Below are 23,228 nucleotides of genomic sequence, written 5' to 3'. Positions count from 1 at the left end.
GTAATAAATTATGTGAGCCAGGTTGAAGAAATAGAAGAAAGGTAATTCAACAGATAAATTTGGATAGACGGGATTGGATAGATTATTGGTATTCTATGGAAAAGCTATACATTATTATTAGAAGCAGATCAAGACAAAGAGCATCTGTCTTGACAGTCACTGGAATGAAATTGTCTTCTGAAGTCAACATAGCAAAAATCTAGTGCAGTATTCTTTTATTTAATTGAGTTAATTTGCTTTAAAGTAAAATCAAGTAATTACATTCAGCAAACCAGAATGCTTTCTCTAGGTATGAGAAGACGTGTTGGTTTACAAGCTGTGACAAGCCATTTTTTTCATCAAAGAACAGTGTAATGACTCAGTAGTGATTTATTTCACATGACTGCTTATGCAGAAGTTTCTCTTTCCAAAAAAACCCCCCCAAACCCAAAAACCTTACTGTGTGGTAATCATTAACATGACAGTGTGGGAGTATTTTAATTGAGCCTAGTATGCTTATATTTTTAGCTTACATATTGAAATACATTGATATTCAGAATTATCCTTTTTTGATGGGTCTCTCTTGAAATCAGTATGTGAGAAATTGAGTAACCACGAATCTGGCCTTTCTGGGTGTTTGACATTTGCGCCTTCTGCTCTGCTTTCCAATATAGCTGCATATGTCTAATATCTTTATTTTATGGTAGGGGTTCTCAGACTTTGAGTTATCACAATTCTCTAAAACAAATTTTGTAGCTCTTTATGAATAAAACTAATGGTTTTACTAATGAAATATACTACTTTGATTATATTTATGTGTATGCATATACCAAAAATAATTCTCTATAATATGAATAATAATTTTTAAAGTACAGATTGTTGATCATTTAAATTTCTTTGCGCAGGAAGCAGGTATAAAACTCATAATTTATTAATTCTCAGAAGCCTAAGATCAATTATGGTTCCTGAGGCACTTTTGATACTTTCAGTTATGTCTGCAGTTTGAAAATCTATGATTTATGCCATTTGAGCTGTGGCTTAGGGCCATTCCTTAGACAAATAACCCTCAATTGTCTCAGTTCTCACAACACCCTAAATTAGAATGAAACCACATTTTAGTTAAGCTTCTTATCGTCTACATAATGTGTTCCAGAATCATCATGCCACGTAACACATCCACTCTGTACCTGAATATTTCAGACTAGAACCTGGAATATTAGAGGATGTTTAATTCTAAAACAACTTCGGGCAATTAATTTCAATTTTCATATTTTATTTCCAGCAGCATAGCTGTGCTTTGCACAAGGCAAAAGTAAACACTGTCTGCTAGGGGTGCTGATGTTGTTAAACTAGTTTATACAATTTTATTCTTAATTCAGAATATAATGCCATGCCATATTTTTGATGCTAAATTAATGTGCTTACTAGTATGCTACTCCAAAATATTTGGTAAGGTTCTTTTTATGCAACATTTAAAACGTTTCATTATTTGATATTATTATAGGAGATCAGTATATAAGATAATCTGACTAAGGTAAGTACAGCTAATGAACAATGATGATATTTTGAGGTGTTTTTATTTAGTAAGAAAGTATATTTTACGTTCTGAGCTGGCTAATACTTATATAATAGAACAGATAACATTAACATTTGGATAACATATTTTAACTGTGCCTTCAGAAAACTTCGAATATCAATATGCTTTTGTTTGAAAGTGAGTATGGGTAAACATGATTTTGAAGTCATCAGAAAATAATAAAAAACACATCTCCCATTGTGGGACAGAAAAATGAATGATATCGTGAGAAATGTTTTTACCAGTTAATATTTTTTTAAGAGATCCACCAAACAAGGTAATTTGTAAAGAGACTTGGATGATCACGTTAACAATTGTGTTTGAACAAGATTTGTGTTCCTTTATGAAACTTATTTCTTTCTTTGAAGATTGCATTACACAATTTATAGTTTTATTAATAGTTAATGGATTTCAACAGTGAATAGCATTCTGTGCTTTACCCAACAATTAAATGGAACTCTGCTTATGTTGCACAATATTGTAGGTCATCAACAGAACGTGATGGATCAGAATTAATGTTAGAAGATATACATTCAGATGATGAAATAATGCCAAGAGATGTGAACAGCTCTGATGAGGATGAGGATGATACAAATTCAGACTCCAGTAAAGGGGAGTCTGATGTACAAGAAAACAAGCAAGTAAGACTAAAACATTTAGTTAGATAATCTATTTTGTCATGAGTGTTTAGAGGATATTGTTAACAATTGGAAAAAATAAAAGCAATAGAAAAAAAGATATGCCATGACTTCTTTTATTATAGAAAAGACAATATTTATATTTATTGATGACTGGAAACCCCCTTTCGTAAGTTTTTATGACTTGGAAAAGCCCAAGTTTTTAATGAAAAAATGAAAAAAAATGAACGTGTTTTATGGTTTTGATGATTTGACAGGCTAGATAGTAAAAAGAAGTCATGAAGTAATTTTAAAGAGTGAGGCTAAAATATATTTCTAACTGCTGTAAAGAATATCAGAAGCCACTTCTTTATGGCTTTTTCTTTATCTCTTTCTTTATCTCTTGCTATTTCTTCTACAGGTTGTCCTCAACTAATAACCACAACTGAGCCCAAAATTTCCATTGCTAAGCAAGACAGTTGTTAAGTGAGTTTTGCCCCATTTTATGAGCTTCCTTGCCACAGTTGTTAAGTGAATCACTGTAGTTGTTAAATTAGTAACATAGTTGTTAAGTGAATCTGGCTCCCGATGGACTTCACTTGTAAAAGATCGCAAAAGGTGATCATATGATTCCAGGATATTGCAACTATCATAAATACATGCCAATTGCCAAGCATCTGATTTTTTTATCTTGTGACCATGGGGGGTATTGCAATAGATGTAAGTGTGAAAAGCAGTCATAAATCACCTTTTCACTGCCCCTGTAACGTTGAACAGTCACTAAACAAATAGTTATGAGTTGAGAACTACCTGTATTTTCTTATTGCACTTTTAACTTTTTGTTCATTCTTTCTGTTTTACTTTTTCTATTCTAAATTAATTTACTGCAATTCTTATTATTGTTCTTAACAAATATCTATCTATCTATCTATCTATCTATCTATCTATCTAATCTATCAAAAATGTGTAGAAATGGAACCAGCTGTCATTATAATATTCCGATTATAATATATTATCTATCAATCATTATAATAACTGAATATTCACCTGCATATGGAATATTATGCAATTGAATATAGACAATAGAGCTGCATGCAATAAAATTATAGGAGACATTTTATGTGTAAAAAAATAATGTCTAAAATACACATTATTCAGTAATATTGCTTTTTTACTCTTCTTATATTGATTTTTAAAATATTTGCTTTTATTTTTAGTTTAGGGTAGCTGAGAAGAAAACAAAGGTTTATCATATTGCTAAGGAAATCATGAGCTCAGAGAAAGTGTAAGTATCTGTGTGGTACTTAATTAAATCTACTTTCCCTTACCTTTCCTCTCCCTTTCTACTGAGATACTTTTGTTCTTCTTTTGGCAATAGGTTTGTAGATGTTCTAAAGCTCCTGCACATTGTAAGTATTTAATTTTACTTTTATAAACATATGTTTAATTTATAAACATCTTAGTTTAATCATCTCTGTAATTCTTTAAAAAATTGTCTTAAACTAGGATTGTTATAATGTTCCTCTTTAATTTTCCTCTTCCTCCTCCACCCTAAATCTCATGGAACTCTGCTAACAAGTTAAAACAGAAGGGAAGTCAAGATGTTTGATCCAAATTCTGTAAAAGTTTTGAATCGTAGACAGGACTGAGTCCTGTTTTGAAATAGGATGTTCTTAAGTCCTTAGATTCAGATCTAACAATGCTGAAAATAAGCACATGATAGACAGAAAGGAATTCATATACATTCTCAGAAAGGTCAAAATGTAGTAGAACCAGAGGTTTGTTATTGACATCTCAACATTCTTCATTTGTGTGTACATAGGTGAACTTTCATATTGTTGGGGCAATAAGCTGACTCTGTAAACCACTTAGAGAGCACAGTAAAGTGATATATATAAGTCAAAATGCTATTGCTATTAGGAAAATATAATATAACTATACGGTATAATGTTATTATATGCATTTAATCTAATCATAGTTGTGATCCATAAGCCTATAAAAAGTAGACATAGTTTATGATAATTTATGCAATTAAATGAGAGCAGAATATAATCTCTTATGAGGTGCTTTGGGAACAAATGTTACATATTGCTATTAGACAGTGGAAAATAGCAAAATGATATATTGTTATTTATTTCACTCTTAGAATATTTAAGCTTTATTTACATGTGTTAAAAACCCCAGTCAAACTAGTGATGGAGAAATATACAATAAGACTTGAATATTCTGATAGTATTACTTTAACTAAACTTTTAAATAACTGTCCCATTCCCCCCACCCGAGCATATTCGAGTATTACCAAAAATATGTGAGTTTGACTTACTAGGCACCTACACTTAAAGTTGACTGTTGAGATTTTTCTTTTCCTTTGGCAAAGTTCAGAGACCCAGGCTGCTTGACAGTTCGGAATTTCTTAATTTTGTAGCCTATCACACGTGAAATTCAAAATACCTTCACAAAATTTAAAGCAAAGATTCTACCTCCTATTTTCCTTTATATTTTGAGGAGTAAGGCTAAAAGCATGAAGTTGGATGCATATTTAAAGAGCTCAATCTAAATGTTTGTTTGTGCAGAAAATTAGACTTCATTACATGATCACTATTAAAACTGATGGAATGGGCTATTAAAAGTTTATATTTCAAATTGATAGCTCTACACAGTTCTTTTTTAAAAAGATCTTTCCAATTTTCAAATAGCACTTTTATTTATTTTTTATTCTTTGTCTTTCTTATTGTGTCATCCTATAAATTGCTTACTGTTCATTTTTAGATATATAATTTTAGCAAAACGTTTGATTTCATAAGCAGCAAGAACAAATGAAAATTTAGAATTTGGGCAAATAGACACTAGTTTAAAAAGGATTCCTTTGGAAACCACTTTGTGCTTGTTAATTCGCCTAATGCACGGGTGTCAAACTCGATTGGATCACGGGCCAGATCATGATGTATCGCAACGCTTTTTGCCTTTGTGAAGCCAGGGTGGGCGTGGCCTGCATGTGATGTATCTGGCAAGCAGACCGCCAGTTTGACAGATCTGCCGTAATGGTTATTATCTAGGTAGCATGGCAAGTATATGGGTGAGGAACATATGATAAACAAATAAAAATGGGTGAGGAACATATGATAAATATGTTAGATAAATTCAGAGCTTAGTTTATGTACCAAATTTAGAAAGCTGCCCAAATTCTGGATGGCATACAGAATGAATGCTAGGCAATGGGCATGAATGCTTTAGTACAATGATATCTGCATATAATGTTGAAGTGATAATCTGCATATTAGAAATTAATGTGATTAGTGTGATTTGGCAGTGAACATGAATGCTTTATACTTTCAAAGAACATGTAAGATTTCCTTTCATTAAAAGTACTACGAACAAACATTCTGTTTTAATATTGTCATTATTTTTCAGTGTTGTTTCAGTGTTACAGAAATAGAATTTTCTGAGCACCATATGTACTAAATTTAGGAGGGCTTATCCAAACATTATAAGTCACTTTTGAAACTGTTCCAAACTCAGTTTACAACATACAGCAGAATGCGTGTATGCTGATGAATAGTAGAAATACAGCCTCAATGTATGAATAAATATATTTGAGGGTAGCAATAAATATTCTAGTGTTAGCAAAAAATGACCATCAAAAATGATAATTTATTTAACACAAAGGGCTGCATATTGCATTATGTAATGAATGAGTTATTGTATTTAACAGATGCATATTAAAATTGAAAGGCATTATAATTAAATATTATGGTTCTGCTCAGCATAACAATATAGTAAAATAAGATTCTTGCATTTTTTTCTGTGTCATTTTATTATATGGCAATGAATTTGGATTGCATATATTGAGAAGAATTTATGATTTCTTCTTGTCTGTCTTTCTGAAAAGCTATTTCTCTTCTAATCTTGTATAGAACAAGATTATATATCCTTTAATATTTGTATCAGTGAATGAACAGATGCTCAGATATAATTTTGGGTATTCAGGGTGTTTCTCCCCCTTTTGCTTAGCTGGAGCCTTATTGGAAGTATACATCAGTTATTTTCTTCAGGGAGCTAAGTTGAGAGGAGAAGTCATTATCATGTTATTTGAGCCAAAAAAAACCTACATCTCAGTGTTGTTTTTGATTGATCCATGTTCATGAATAGGTGTGTTCAAGATTGAAGCATAAGTGTATTCAAGATTGGGACATAAAAATGGAAAGTACATACAGTACCAGCATTTTTCCCTTAGCAATTTTAAACATTTCTATTAATATTAGGAAAGTAAAATGTTGCTTATGCTGTAGGGTTCCATATGGGTTCTATTAGCAATAGCAGTTAGTTGGCTTATTTCTTTGTATCTAAAGATCATAAACCCCCAAGAATGCAAGAAATTAGTTAAATGTGGCCCCCATTGTATGAATACACTTTATTTCCATATGGACAAAGCCATCTATCTGTTTTACCTTGGAATTTAATGTACTTTAGGCTTTAATACCAAGAGGCATCTCCATCCCTTCCCATTCCAGTTTTAGGTCATGCAATGTTAAAAGGAGGTTACAAGAAACTAAAAAAAAAAGTGAAAACCTATCAATATTTATTCCTCTGATGCACTGTTTTTTAAATTGTGCGCAAGCCAATGTTTCAAACAGCTGTGCATCTGTGTATATAATTGCTGTACCTTATTTTCATTGAAAAGCATGCAGTTATTTCATTTCAAATTGGCAGATGTGGGGGCAAATAATTCTCTAGTGTGTATTTAGATTTGCACAAGAATCATCTGGTTTGTAGGTGGTATATTTTACTAATTGTGATAGAATATTGTACAAGCGATATATACATTTTGATAATGAATATAGATTAATATGTAATTTAGTCAGATCTACCTTTTGCAGGAGAGATACCAAGCAATTTAAACATAGCAGAACTAAACATTTTATAAAACACAACTCCTGTTAGATAAACTCTGTATGGTAATGTAGCTATTTTACTAGGAGATCTGCATAAAAACAATAGTAGGATTGATTGATAATGTACCATCAAGTCATTTTCAACTCCAAGTGATCATATATGTAAATAGATTTTTTTCTCCATAAAATAGCAACAGTAGTAATTTTATTCATCATATGTTTATAAGAAAAATATCAACACAATGAAACAATATTGTAACACATTACAGTAAATCATAACTGATATATAAAATAAATCCATGACATATACCAGTTATGACGAACCTTTTTGTTGTGGTGTGCTGAAAATGCGCATGTGCAAAATGGTGCACGTGCATGTGCGCCAGCACCCACAATGCAATCGCCCCTGCATGCACAACACCCCCCTTACCTGCACTGCACGCGCACGTGCCTCCCAGCTGATGTTCAGCCCATTTGAGGCCGTTTCGGTGCTTCCGGGGGCTCAAGGGAAGCCTCTGCAACCTTGGGAGGCCGAAAAACAGGCCCCTTTAGTCACTTCTGGTATTTCTGGAAATACCAGAAGGGACTAAACGGGCCTGTTTTTCAGCCTCCCAGGGCTGCAGAGGCTTTCGTTGAGCCTCTGGGAGGGTGAAAACGGCCTCAAATAGGTTGAAAATCAGCTGGGAGGCGCGTGCTTGCGTGATGCAGGTAAGTTTGGCTGGGGCTCACGTGCCCGCACAAATGGCTCTGGGTGCCACCTATGGCACGCATGCCATAGGTTCACTATCACAGACATATACTGTACTAATATAACATCTATATATTCAAATTAATAGCTGCACTTTTAATAATTTAAATGACCTAATTCCAAATGTTATTCAAGTAGGAGTCAATTCCAAGGACCAAGCCAGCTGACAAAAGATTCTCAACTATGATGTGGCTATTCTAGTATATAGCAGAACCAATTGACCATGGTCTGATAATTAGATCAAAAGCACAGATACAGGAATTACCAGCAAGTCTGTCAAATAACTAGACATGTTTATATGCAGGACACAACATGTCATTATTTTATACTATTTTTCCCAAATTTCCATCTTGTGTAGGGGTGTCAAACTCAAGGCCTGGGGGACCAGATCCGGACCGTGGGGTTCTTAGATCTGGCCCACAGGGCCGCCCTGGAAACAACAAAGGTCCGTGGTACTCTCTGCCAGTGAAAATAGAGCTCTGTTTTCGCTGGCAGAGAGTTGCAGGATGCCGTTGCAGCCAAAAACAGAGCTCGGTAGCCTGTTTTCGCTGACAGCCATAATAGGCCCCCCTGACATGAGTGACAATCCCCACCCCTGCTCCCTGAGGTAACCCTGATGTGGCCCTCAATGACACTCCTGATCTAGTGCAATACTTGGCAGTTACTAGGAGTAAAATGTACAGAGTCCAGAGTCGTACAAACTGCAGCATTTTAGACAGAAAAAGTGGAGTGAAGCCTTGAGTAATGCACACCTATTTATTTATCCAGGCTCTTTTCCTGAACTTTGCCAGCCAAATTTTTTTGGCCATTGGGATCTGAATTAGGTCCTTTCTGCTGGATCAAGTGGGATGGGCTAATCTGATCAGAGTAAGGCAATTTCTCAGATACCCTGGACCCATAAAGGTCTTTAGAGATAGCATTTAACATCTTGAATTGAAGCTGAAATCAAACTGACAGCCAGTGCAGCTCGTACTTTGTCATATATGCCATCCAAGGGGCATTCAGAACTATCCACGCTTCTGTGTTCTGTACCAGTTGTAGCTTCCAAATATTTTTTAAGGGTAATCCAATGTAGAGCATGTTAACAGTAATCCAATCAGGAGATGATCAGGGCATGAGTGACTCTTTGTGGTCATGTTCTAGTGTTCTACAATGGAAGGTGGGGGTCGGCTTTTCTGATACATGCTCTAGGATCATAAAATACTGGCTACTGTCACAACACAGGATTAATCATTTTTTAAAAAAACAGTCCATTTCTTTAACTGAATGGTCCTTGCGCAACCCTAATATGGAACATCAAGAGTTATGTATGTTACAGCTACTACTTGCTCTATAAATCTTCAAAATCTACAATCCTGGACAGACTAAGGTATTTCAAAATTTCAACCTGAATTGATACAACCTACTTTAACTATACTTTCCTCGGAAACTCTTGGACGGCCACAAGAAATAATCAATGCTGTAATTCATGCATGCCTTATCACATCAAACTTATAAAGTTGTGTTCTAATTTTATAAGTGACTCAAATGTATTCAAAGTGTATAATAAAACCTCTTACTGACAACTTTTTGGAAAAAGTGTTCTATAGAAGAATTTTTTATAAATAATCCTTCCTGCCAAACTACAATTTACTGCTTTCTTTTCAGGAAACAAGGAGAGTTAAAGTTGTATAAAATTACTTTATATATTTTCAATATAAATAAGATAGAAGTTTACTAAGTCAGAGAAATGGTTTATAGAATTAGTCATGTCTTTTCAAAGCAAACTTTCCTAGAGATTGAATCTATGTTTTGTTCAAGCTTGTTTCCAAAGTCTATTTTACCTTGGATTGCTTATCTGGTTCTAGAAAGTTGGGTAAATGGATAATCAATGTCTGTACAAAAGAAAGAAATGCAACCTGCATTGTTTTTTGGAGACTGGTTTCTCAAAGTATGTGTATATGTTTCTCACTTGCTCTGTAATAGGATTTTCGAGATTCAGTGGCACATGCTTCTAGACAGTTTGGAAAGCCAGTAATTGAAGAGAAGATCCTGAATCAGATCTTGTACTATCTACCTCAGCTATATGAGCTTAATAGGGATCTCCTGAGAGAACTAGAAGAGCGCCTTTCTCATTGGTAATATTTTCTTTATCTCTCTCATTCTTTCTATACCTTTTGCTTCTCGTGGAGATTGATAGAATGTCTATCTTGAATAGTTCCAGACATCCAATAACATTTAGGGTAGAGAATAAGATGATTGTCTAAAGCCTAGATTTCGTTCACAAGCTACTGGGAGCCCTTTGAATTTAGGTAGCTACTTGGAATATATTCTGGAATATGTTGAAAGTAAATTCCCTTTGATTTTGAGTTTATTACAGCAACTGGATTAAATTTTCAAAGAAACCTATCTCTGAATACCTAGATCTGAGTGGCCTCTTTTGTCCTTGACTTCTGGATGCAGAATATATAAAGACAGAACGGGGTAGAAAGAGAAACACCCCTCCCCCCCCACACACATAAATAGTCCTCAACTTATTCATTTAATTCATTTAATGACCATACAAAGTTACAACTGCATTGAAAAAAGCACTCATCAATACCAGTACTCACACTTACAACCATGACAGCATCGTCACAGTTTTGTGACCAAAATTTGGGCACTTGGCAACTGGCATGGCTGCAGCATCCTGGAATCACCATTTGTGACCTTCCCAGCCAATTTCTCACAGGTAAAGTTGGAAAATTGGGGAAGTCAGTTTTACTTAATGACTATGTGCCACTTAACAACTGCAGTGATTCACTTAAAAATCATGGCAAAAAGATCATAAATTGGGTGTGACTCGACAGCTGTTACGTTTAAGCAGTGGAAATTCTGGTCTCAATTGTGGTCATAAGTTGAGGACTACCTGTGTTGCATTCTTCAGCTGCAAATTCCAATTGTTTCACTGTGTTGAATTCTAGGATTGACCATCAGAGAATTGCTGATATATTTGTGAAAAAGGGGCCTTACTTAAAGATGTATTCAACTTACATAAAAGAATTTGATAGGAATATAGCCCTCCTTGATGAACATTGTAAAAAGAACCCTGGGTTTGCGGCTGTTGTTCGAGAATTTGAGGTAATTTAATCTTTTCAAATATATTGGCTTTCATCCCCTCTACAGACTCTGGGTTTAAGGACAGTTTTATGTATTGTAAGTTCAGGATATAAAATGCACATATCTCTTTTCGAGATATAGTATATACTGTATATGAATGAGGGTTTTGTGAAGGTTAAATTGCACATATGTCAACATAAGGTTAACAAACAAAACATATCAATATTTTGATATAACTATATCAATATTTTGATATAACTATATCAATATTTTGATATAACTGTCAAAATATTGACCTAAAATGCTTATAAGGTCCATGATAGCTTTGGTTAATATAATATGATCACAACACCCCATCACTTTGCTATTAAATTTTAGCATTATTCAAGACTTTTGGTAAAACCTTTTTTACTTCAGATGAAACATTTTGCCAAAATCACCACACTTCCATGTTTAGTTTCTTTGTATATCTGAATGTAAATCTATGAATCTATCTTGACTCTATTATGAAGGCATAATGCCTCAGCTTCACTAGGGAGAAAAATATCCATTTTCTTCAATGTTTTACAGTTGGGTATCTGCCTAGTATGGATGAATTATATTTGGCTCATTCACAAATGGGCAAAGACAAAACAGTAAAGCTTTTACAATCATAGCAAAATGACATGCTATTTATTTTTAGAGGACATTTCTAAAGTGAAGTCAGCCCATAATAGTTCTTTGGTGATATAAAAATTAACATATCACAAGGATGATAACTGCTTCATCTGGTTCAAATCAACTCACTCTGCAGATTTTAAACTAGGTTGCTTTAAATGAAGTTAGTTGGTGTGGAAATTCTAGAATTTTATTTTTCAGATGAGTCCCCGCTGTGCTAACTTGGCACTGAAACACTATTTGCTGAAGCCAGTACAGAGAATCCCTCAATACAGGCTTCTTTTAACAGGTAAGGCTAAACTTTACAAGCTAAAAATATTTGTGTGGGTGGGTGTATTATGTGTATAATAAAGGGACAGCAGTATTTTATATAGGCCATTTGATTCCCCCCCAAATTAAATGCTTTAAAATATCACTTTGTTCTTTATTTTAATGAGTAAATTTTGCATGTATAACAATTGGGTAAGCAATAATAGAAAATTATGTAACAAAAGTGGGAATTTCCAGTCTATGGTCATTCTTTTGCATAAGCCATTTTTGATGTGTTTTATTCTGTAAAACACTTGATCCTGCTAGTGAAAATGGGGTTTGGGGGGACAGCGGCCCCCGCACACTCCATTTTCGGCCTGGATGGCCTCCTGAAACACCCCTCTGGCCAAAATGGTCTGTGGGAAGCCACGGGCAATCCCCCACATAGCCCTGCACCACATTTTGGCCAGCAGGGTGCTGCAGGAGGCTGCAGGAGGCTGTCCCAGCCAAAAATGGGACAGGTGGACCACCCACAGCCCCTGTGCTCCTTTTTGGCCAGCAGGGTGCTGCAGGAGGGCATCTATGCTGTCTTTCTCCCCCCTCCCCCACAACCAGCCTTTCAAGTAATCCAATTTGACATCCCTGCTCTAGATCCTCCTGTCCACCTAATAGATTACTTTGACATCCACTGCTACATAATGGTAACCATTTTTATACATGCAGTAAATCTTTCACTGGGTAATAGCTATGATTGGAATTAATAACTGTGTTTTAAAATTATTTAAACCAAAAGTTCACAGTTGATGCTTTCAATAAAAATGAAGCAGAACTTCAACAGTAAATTGAATATTATTTTTGTATTCCACACTGGCATGGAAAACTGAATTTTGGGTGTGTGTATTTTGTTTTCAATATTTTGACTGCATTCATAACAAATTATGGGAATGAATTGAAACACAAGATTCTTGCTAACATAATTTTAAAAGAAATCTGATTTTTTTAAAAAGATCCAGATAGGGGTCACTCTGTGTACTGTGGGAAAGTGTCTCCAGGGCTCTTATTTAATAATAAAAATATATTATTAGGTAGTTTTTCACTCCACTTCTGCACCTTCATAATATAGCAAATTGTTTGTAAACTGAGGCGGAGAAAAGGATTAGGAAGACTCTTATCTAGTCAGGATATTGTATACAAACACTAGAGAAAGTCAAACCAAAAAAATAGCTGCACAATGTACTATTTACACATTGTATAATTGTTCAACTGCATCAGCTTATATTAACCCCGCTTCCTTTATGTGTCCTCCAGCTGAAGAAAAACTTAATGACTTGTTCTTCTTTGCATGTGCTACTTTCTTAATGTAGTGGTAAAAATGGTAGAATTCAAGTCAATCAAGATGTGATACAACTTTGGGTTGTATTTTTGCAATCATAATAATTAAGATGGTTGTAGGTTTATAGCATGTGGGCTCAACCGAATTATACATTAAATTAGCAAATTTCCCTTCTAATGTCACATAAACAGGTTAGGTCATGTTGCAAGTTTCACCTATACTTTGGAAACAGTGGTATAATTTTATATATTCCAGGGCTCCTTGTTCTAAAGAAAAGGATAGCTGGTTCTAGAACAGTTCTGGCTCAGAAGATTAATCTGTGATAGAAAAGTTCCAGCAGAACTACTTTAATAGAGGACCAAAATGTTCCTCCAGGTCTTTCTGACTCAAAAGGATCATTTATTTCCCTTCCTTCCGTTTACTCATATCCTTCTGCTCTTCCTCTTCTTTCTGTAGACTATTATTACTTGCAATATCCTCTTTTTGATAGAATAGCACTTTTGTGTATTCCTTAACTTTTGCATTAATTAGAAGTTCAAATATTTGAAACAAATATTCCAAAATTGCTGTGTTTCAGTAGAAATAAATCCCCCCCCCCTAACATTTTTGTCATGTTAAACTTGAATGTAGAAAAAAAATATTTATGTGGAAAAAAGAATTATGTTAAAGTGGATTCTGAAGATGGGTTATTTATACTGTGAATTTTAAGGAAATCTCATGGAAATAAAAAAAAATTGTGTGAGAGATCTGCATAGATCTCATATTAAGGCAGAAAAGGAGAAAGGAAGTTTGGGAGTAAATATATTAAATAAAAATATATCAGTTCCACTTCTTTGTCAGAGTCTCCTTGAATGTCTTACGTTAGATAGGTCTACTGCAGTTTGGAGATAAGACAATGCCATTTTTAAGCATTTAGCTCAATTCCAATAAGTTTTGTTATTGTAAACCAGCCCATTTTTTTTGTTTTTTTTTTTTTGTTTTAGCAAGAACCTGAAATGGGTTCTCTCTCTTCCTCTCCCTTTCTTCCCTTCTCTTCGTCATCTTTCTGCAATTTTCTTGCAGAAAAAGCAAGCACTTTAAAATCAGGGGCTTTTGTGTTTTCACAGATTTGAGGGCTAGAATTATTCTGTATTCAACTCAGCCACCTAGTGGCCAAGAGCAAAACTATTAGTAAGACCACAGTCCAATTTATTAGTGGAAAAGTGTCACTGAACACCATGATAAAAGTGCGCTGTTAGAATTTTGAATAATTTCTTTCTCCCTTGAAACTAAAAGCTTCTGATTCCCTCGTAGCAAAGAGAGAAATATTTCTCATATACAATATGCCTGTATTTTGTATCTCAATTTGTCATAACCCTTCAATACTTAAAAATCCTTGATTTAGCTTGTACAAAACTTTTTCTTCATATTTTTAAACTTCAGGTCACTAATTTTTATTGATCCCATGCCTGTTTTTGATAATAACATGATTCTGTTCCCCTTGCAGATTATCTGAAGAACCTTTTAGAAGATTCAGCGGACTTCAAAGATACTCAGGGTAATTATTTTGTTGAATATTAGTTATTGAAATAAAAATACTTGCAGACTCAAGGAATGTAAAATCTTCTGAGATCAGGAATGGGTTTATCAGTACAGCAGAGTTTCCAAAAACAAACAAGTTTTGATTTTAGTTGAAAAGGTGTTCTGGTAATTGCCTAGAAATCAGTCTTAAATAAATCCTAAAGCTACATAAAGTTTACCATTCTGGATGGTTTAATTGTAGTCAAGCAATTGAGAAGATTTATGTGCCCCTTTGGGAAACTGAAGTGAGGGTTTGGAACTTCCCCTTCTGACATGATGCTATAATTGAGTGTGATATGACATAGAGGGGAGAAGAGATAACTTTTTGGGTTGTGCACAGTTCAAAATGGATTCTGAGGAAATGCCTTAGACTTTACTTAAGAACAGGTTCTCTCTACTATTTTTTCAAGGAGTTTGACCTTCTAGATTTTCATGTTTGAAAATGAAACTCCCATAATGAATAGCAGAGAAATGCTATGCTCAATGTGGGGTCTTCCCAGCTTGGTATCCTCCCAGATGTGTTACGTTTTAAGTCCCATAATTCCAAGTAGCCGTCCATAATAATATATTAACATATGTGCAACTTGTGTAAGGAATTTAAACGATTCAAATAAATTCTGGAAGATAACACTTAAGTGTTTGCACATAGTGTTTGAACTTAATTATACAGCCAGTTTTATACTGATTGTAACTGCAGCTACTTAGAGAAAGTCATAGTTCTCTAGGGCAAGCTGAAAACATTTGCTGAAATATATTTATTAAATATTTAATTTTATTCCCTCTAAAATATGGGTTTGTTAAGAACAGATCATGCCAAACCAATCTTATTTCATTCTTTAACAAAGTGACTAAATTAGTAGACCAGCAAAATACTGTGGACATAATATATTTAGATTTCAGCAAAGCATTCGACAAAGTAGACCACAACCTACTTCTTAGTAAGTTAGAAAAAAGTGGAATAGATAGTACCACCACTAGATGGACTCACAACTGGCTGACAAACCATACTCAACGAGTAGTCCTTAATGGGTCTAGGTCTACATGGAAGGAAGTAAGCAGTGGGTGCCACAAGGTTTCGTCTTAGGCCCAGTACTCTTCAATATCTTCATGAACGATTTAGATGAGGGAATAGAAGGGGAACTTACCAAATTTGCTGGTGATACTAAGCTGGCAGGAATAGCTAACACCCAAGAAGATAGGCTCAAGATCCAGATGGATCTTGACAGACGAGAACACTCGGCCGTATCTAACAAAATGAAATTCAATGTAAAGAAAAGTAAAATCCTACACTTAGGCAAGAAAAAACAAAAGTACACATATAGACTGGGTGAAACCAAGCTCAATAGCAGTAACTGTGAGAGGGATCTTGGAGTCTTAGTAGACAACCAGCTAAATATGAGCCAGCAGTGTGCAGCAGTAGCCCAAAAAACTAATGCAATCCTAAGTTGTATTAACAGAGGGATACAATCAAGATCAAGGGAGGTACTAATACCACTCTATAAAGCCTTAGTAAGACCACACCTAGAGTACTGCATCCAGTTTTGTTCACCACATTATAAAAAAGATGTTGAGACTCTAGAAAAAGTACAGAGAAGAGCAACCAGGAAACATACGAAGAATGGTTACAGGAACTGAGCTTGGCTAGTCTAGTAAAGGGAAGGACCAGGGGAGACATGATAGCAATCTTCCAATATTTGAGGGGCTGCCACAGAGAGGAAGGGGTCAAGCTATTTTCTAAAGCGCCTGTAGGTCAGACAAGGAACAATGGATGGAAACTGAACAAGGAGAGATTTAACCTGGAAACAAGGAGAAACTTTCTGACAGTGAAACAATCAACCAATGGAACACCTTGCCCACGGAAGTTGTGGGAGCGCCATCACTTGAGACTTTCAAGAAGAAATTAGACTGCCATTTGTCAGAAATGGTGAAGGATCTCCCGCTTGGGCGGGGGGTTGGACTAGATGACCTACAAGGTCCCTTCCAACTTTGATTATCTGTTATCTATTAAAATTATACTGTCCAATGCTACGATTTTTTCTAGATATAGAATACTATGTAAAATAGCACGAGGCTCACTTAATACAATTAACTCTAGATTACAGTGAAAGAACAAACTGTCTCCTAGCACCGCTTAAGCTAAGAAAACCTACTTTAAAAGGACAGCCAAGTGTACCCTTGGGTGCATTGTGCTGCCTTGTATAGGGCAAGCCACTGAGAAGCCCCTTTTCTGATCTGTTTCCTTTTACCACATACCTGGATGAAATTCTGAGCAGGTATGATCTGGAGGTCCTACATAATGGGCAGGCTCCATCAGCCACTGCCATATGCATTCAAATTTAAAACACAGTATTTTAATTGGGCCTAGAGGTTAATTGGTAATAGGTGCAGCAACTCAAAATGGGTGATATTCTGCCAAATCTGGTTTTCCTTGCTATCAGTTTGGTCATTGGTTTTGTACTATTTGCAACCTCTGAATCATCTTCATAGACAGCCACAGATAGACTATGCTGCAGTAACCAAGTTCATGAACTACTATCATTAAGGTTTTCTCGATAGGTTGGAGGTCCTTAATAAGTTTATTGTATTTTGACTGTTTTTAAAGTGTCTTATTAATAAGGGTACCAATTTTCTTCTAATTAGAATATGTAATCTCTTTCTGATACATTTCAAGCAGTGCCTATATAGGAGAATTAGAATGTAAGTATTGAATACATAATAAAGCAATATAAAATATATAATAATAATTATATGTTCTTTTTAAGATGCTCTTGCTGTTGTCATAGAAGTGGCCAATCATGCAAATGACATTATGAAACAGGGGGTAAGTGGTGTTCCAGTTGTAAAAACTCTTAAAGTTTTAAAAGGGCAGACACCATTTTTTGTTATAATGAATTTGAATTATTGCTTTGTCACAAAGCTCAAAGGTATAAAAATAGAATATCATATTTGTACATGCTGTTGATAATTTGTTTCTATTGAAATATATTGAAATATATTGTTTTAAAAGATATATGTGTGTGTGTGTGTGTGTGTGAGGATGTAATGGCCGTATTGGCTAATTGCATGTGAATGATTTCTGATATTTATATCATGTGAGTTATTTTGGATTATTATTAAATGCTCAACTCTCAACAACTTTGGGCAGTTCATAAATAAAAGAATATAGTAGTGAACAAAAATAAAACAATAAAGATATTAAAAACTAGACAGTAACATTTCTACTTTCACCTTCTAGGATAATTTTCAGAAGCTTATGCAAATACAATACAGCTTAACTGGTCATCATGAAATTGTGCAACCTGGGAGGGTAAGTTCATTTAGATATCACAGGAAAACTATAGATTGAAGTCTTTCCTCTCATCCCCTATGCAGATTAACAGCTCTGAAAGGGGAAAAAAAAAGCCCTATAATTACTCATCCCTAGTTGGGATATTAACTTCTGTTCCTTTTGAAAAGCAAGAGAGGTGCTGCCATTATAAGAGACAGGACAAAGCAAAGTATGATGTCACAAGCACAGTCCACTATTTCATGGTGGTTGTTGGTGCTCCATGAAGTCTACATAGCTAATACAGCCTTGTCTTTCTAGCATCTAGTTTTAAAAGTAGTCTGGATTATAAATCAGCTTCCCTGTTCCTCTCCTCCTGTGCAAAAATTGCTTTGCTATCCCATGAACATTGCCTATTTTGGGGATCTATCTGTCTTCTGTGGCCTTCTTTACTTGATAGAAGGATCATACACATACTCTCGATGAAGGTGGACCAAGTGGTATTTTTTTCACCAGAAAATGCAGTATCATGTCCTACATAAACATTATGTGTTGCACAAAGGAGTCTGAAGGAACTCTGGAACCCTCAAGGTCTGATCCCCTTGCAGGAAAGCGTCATTGGACTGCCCTCTCCCTTCAGGGAATATAACCCTTGTGGCTATTTATACTGTTGCTGTAAGAGACACCCGATGTCTCTATAGCAGTTTCTTTTGGGGAGGGGAGGTTTATCCAGATAGTAAGCTCTCCCCCACCTAAAAAAATCCAGATGCAATATACATTCAAAGATGCTAGTAGAGGTCTGAAAGCACAGGCTTTTTCATTGATCCTGGAACAGCCTTTACAAAAATCTTCAAAAGCTCTAAATGAAGGTTGGGTGGAACCATTGTCAACACAATCAAAGGTTTTACAAAATTTGTAACTATTTTCAAACAGGGCTCCATGTACAGTGCATTCAGAAAGTATTCAGACCCCCTTCACTTTTGTCAATTGTGTAATGCTCAGCCTGATTCTATAGTTGTTGAAATTCATTTTTTCCTAATTAATCTACACTTAGTATCCCATAATGACAAAGTGAAAATGTTACATTCCCACATGAAAGCTAAACCAATATAATTTTCCTACAACTTCTTCACCAAAGGTCAAGCAACTTTCTTTCTTCTGTACCCAATATGTCTAATGTTTTTCCTAAACTTGACTCCTTTTGTTTTCTAGAGGAGAAAATAACTTAGAGTAAATTATTCACAAAATTAAATATTTTTAAAGAAACAGTCATGAAAAATCTTCAAGATTGTTTATTCTTAGCTTGGAAAAAGCAACACACCAGCTGCAAACAGTGGCTTTTTTCTGCCAAGAAGAACCAATCGCTACATGGAAAGTAAGGCTTGTTACTTTTTGTGTAAGAAGCAACTTTACTCTCTTGCTGCAGGGGTAGCAAGAGGTCAGAAGGAAAGCATATTCGCAAGGGCGTATCAAAAGGTCTGGAGTTTGGTACATTACTACTAGATGGGAGATTCATATTCATCTTGGTTGATTTTCTGTGTATATTTGTTAATCAGGTGTTTTTGAAAGAAGGAACATTGATGAAACTCTCCCGGAAAGTAATGCAGCCAAGAATGTTTTTTTTGGTAAGATGAACACCGTAATGCTAAAGCAGTTTTTAATGGAGAACTTAAATACCAACAGCTAGCAATTTCAGCTAATGGTTTTGAATAATTTACACTGCAATTTATGCTATTGTTTTTCTTTTATTGTGGCTTCATTAATATTCTATAAGTGAATTGAGGTAACCATTCCTCCATAGTTGGTGGTCTTCATCGTCTTTTTGTTTTTGAGAAAGATTCCCTCAAGCAACTCACTTCTTGTAATGTGAAACTTTTCATCTATAACATATTTGAAGTGTACTTGGTATATGACTAAGTACAATTCAAATATGTATTTCATAATCACATAATTCTTCTAACAATATGTTAAATATCTGGCTTAAGATGCAAAAAATTGTACTAAGCCATAGATCATTGTTTACCAACAATACTGACTGAATGTGCATAGTTGACTTAGCTGAAACCAAACAAAATGAAATGATAGCTTGTTGTGATTTATGAGCCAATCACTGAATCATATTAATCTTCAGAAAAAGCAAGATTCTAGTTACAATACAACAAATTCCATATAATAAAATACCATACAATACAACAATTCCAGCTTAAAGACCAGCAAGTAATGTAGGATTTCGTAGAACTTTTATATGGCACAGAATAGAAGGATCATCTAAGTGACCTGCTTTCTATCTCTGTTCTGCTGCTGTTATGTACAAAAAAAGACTTAAGACTGGAATAACCAAAGTCCATTTGTTTTGGACTGTCCATAATTTTTGACAGTACTGTTTGCAGTGACTCTAAAACAAGGGTTGCCAACCTTTTGGACCTCAGGGACCACCAAACTCATAATTTTAAATCTCGGGGACCACTAATATGAATTTTGACTGATGGTAGCTTGCTGACGTTGGTGGAAAAGAGGGGGTGGGGGGAGAGAGAGAGAGAGAGAGAGAGAGAGAGAGAGAGAGAGATCTGATCTAACCTATCTGTCTCTGTCTCTCTCTGTCTCTGTCTCTCTCTGTCTCTCTCTGTCTCTCTCTCTCTCTCACACACACACACACACACACACACAAAGGCAGGGGTGGGATTCAAATTTCTTAACTGGTTCTTGGGCATGGCCTTATTTGCTTGGTGGTCATGTGACTGGCTGGGCTTGGCTCATATGTAAATATTATAAATATGTAAATATTGAATTTTTTATAAAAAAAGAGCAACTTTTACCCAAAATCAGGTAAAGCAGGCAGGCAGATTGAGTTGCTCACAGAATCACAGATTCACTTAGAGATCTGTGTTTCTGCCATCAGCTATCTGAGTCTGCAACTGAATAATAGAACCTTCAGTCCTAAGGGAGTTTTGGCTCTGCTTAAAAGCAGAGCCAAAGATCTAAGGATTAGCTAGAAAACAAGAAAACCAACGATTTCCTGCTTTCTAGCTAATCTAAATCTCCTGGCACAGAACAGCCGATTGTTGGAAAAAGGAAAAATAGCAACTTAGCAGGCAAGTTTGCCAGGTAAGGAGTGAGTGGACAGGGAGAGTTCCCGTGGGTCATGTAGGTGGCGCAGCCTTGTGTTCCCGTACAGCCTTGATTAATTGCTTTGTGGGTTGCTCTAGGGGTGACATTTCTCAGCGGACCACCAAAATTTTCTTATGGATCACCAGTGGTCCGTGGCCCATCAGTTGGCGACCACTGCTCTAAAAGATCTCTCCTCTGTCCTTTTAATATAGACTTGCGTAGATAATGTTTGCCTGATTTCATGAGTCTCTTTCCCTGGTTATATCTGCCTTTCATCCACTTTTTTGCCAGTTAAAAGTTTTTGATCTTTGCTAATTTTTAATAAATAAATGCCAACTGGATTTTTCCAGCTGTTCTGTATATTCTGTCTGCTTGCTCAGATGTGGAAGTAGGAATTGACTAGAGTATGTAGGCTGCAAGCTAAACTGGAAACGATCGATAGGAGGAATATAATTGAAGTGTATGGAAGCCAGCATGATATGGACAAAGTAAACAGGGGGAAAATGTTTTTCTCTCTCAAAACACTAGGACCGTGATGGCGAACCTATGGCATGCGTGCCACAGGTGGCACGTATAGCCATTTGTGCCGGCAAACGAGCTGCAGGCAAACTTACCTCACTGTGCATGTGTACGCCTCACAGCTGATTTTCGATGGGTTTGAGGCCTTTTTCAGCCTCCCAAAGGCTTGAGGAAGGCTTCTGCAGGCTTTGCAGGCCAAAAAGTAGCCCTGTTTCATCACTTCCTGTTTTTCCAAAAATACCAGAAGTGACGAAACGGGACTAGTTTTTGGCCTGCAGAAGCCTTCCTCAAGCCTTTGGGAGGCTGAAAAAGGCCTCAAACCCGCCAAAAATCAGCTGTGAGGTGTAGTGCAGGTAAGGGGGCGGCAGGGGGTAGGGAGGTTGGGATTACGCGTGCATGCATAGGGGGCGTGGGGGGCACGCGCAATGCCTTCTGGATGCTGGCACACGAGCGTGCAAGCACACGCACAGTTTTTGGCACAGGAGCCCAAAAGGGTTAGCCACCACTGCACTAGGGCATGTTTCATCCAGTGCATTAGAAGATTTAAGACAGAAGAAATATTGTCTTGGCACAGCATGTAATTAACTTGGACAATTCATTCCCATAAGAAGTAGGGGTGACTGCTAGCTGGATAGTTTTAAAAAAGCAATTAGATACATTTGTAGAAGTAAGTCCATTAGTTTTGAGGCTCAATGTGACCTTTGTATTTTGGGGCCAAGTACCTTCCCAGTTGCAGGGGAAAAATAGCAGTGGACGGGATGTTTGTTAATCAAGAATGCGTTGCAAGATTTGCATTGTTTCATACAAAGCAAATAATTTAAATGGATTTTGTAAATTTAAAAAGGCTATTTTTAAGGATTAGCTGTTTTCACTGCTTTCTCTAATATATTACTGTAAAAAATCCAGAAGATGACTTTAAAGTACAAATATATTTGGAACAACTGAGACAAATGCTTCCTTTATTCACTGAGGTATAAGAAGGAGGGAAGGTAACACATATTTTGGATTTCCAAGAATCTGTAGTTATAACCAATTTCAATAAAATATATAATTCTAGATTTCCTGTGGAGTATGTATTTCCTGTTTGGGTCTATCCTAACAGATTGACAGTTACTCATTAATATTAATGTTTTCATGTTTATCAGTGCAATTTTATCATTTTTTGTAATTTTCATAAATGTAGAAATTGCTGAAATCTGAATTTCACTCTTGAAAATTGGGGCAGGAAAAACCCTAAGGAAGAAGACAAATCTCATGTCTATTCACAAAATATGCCCATTAAGATGGGGAATGAGATAGACCTTCCACACCAGACTTGTATAGTTGTAAGTTGATATGTCAGCTACATTAAAAAAAAAATTTACTTTGCAGTTTAATGACACCCTGTTGTATACAACTCCTCTGCAGTCTGGAATGTATAAACTCAACAACATGCTATCACTGGCTGGAATGAAAGTGAGTGATATATATATATATATATATATATTGTACAGTAGCTTGTCTTATAAAACATAGTTTGAATTTGTGCACCAAAATTAGCAGTCTGAAACTGCTATTTGAGAAATCAGTTACTCTGAACATTATGCCAAATGTAGTTATTGGCTGTCTCATTTTCAGAAAACGTTGGTACTAATAAAAAAGCAGTGC

The 23,228-nt window shown here is 35.6% G+C and overlaps 1 protein-coding gene across 1 annotated transcript in view; it reads left to right on the top strand.

Annotated features, from left to right (window-relative positions):
• The window catches only part of FGD6 (FYVE, RhoGEF and PH domain containing 6), a 65,146-nt gene that overhangs the window by 25,021 nt on the left and 16,897 nt on the right, over positions 1-23,228 (top strand). The window contains exons 3-13 of the mRNA XM_026693893.2: positions 2,040-2,196; positions 3,390-3,457; positions 3,551-3,581; positions 9,778-9,929; positions 10,755-10,911; positions 11,749-11,836; positions 14,616-14,666; positions 17,452-17,510; positions 17,925-17,996; positions 19,511-19,579; positions 22,953-23,036. Coding sequence (XP_026549678.2) covers positions 2,040-2,196; positions 3,390-3,457; positions 3,551-3,581; positions 9,778-9,929; positions 10,755-10,911; positions 11,749-11,836; positions 14,616-14,666; positions 17,452-17,510; positions 17,925-17,996; positions 19,511-19,579; positions 22,953-23,036 — 988 coding nt within the window. The remainder of the gene's footprint in view (positions 1-2,039; positions 2,197-3,389; positions 3,458-3,550; positions 3,582-9,777; positions 9,930-10,754; positions 10,912-11,748; positions 11,837-14,615; positions 14,667-17,451; positions 17,511-17,924; positions 17,997-19,510; positions 19,580-22,952; positions 23,037-23,228) is intronic.

This window comes from Notechis scutatus, chromosome 6 (assembly GCF_049901735.1).
Source record: "Notechis scutatus isolate UNSWTSFEM ecotype Mainland chromosome 6, rNotScu1.2, whole genome shotgun sequence".
NCBI classification, from domain to species: Eukaryota; Metazoa; Chordata; class Lepidosauria; order Squamata; family Elapidae; genus Notechis; species Notechis scutatus.
The sequence above is the reverse complement of the archived record's forward strand: the minus strand, read 5'-3'. Positions and strand labels throughout refer to the sequence as shown.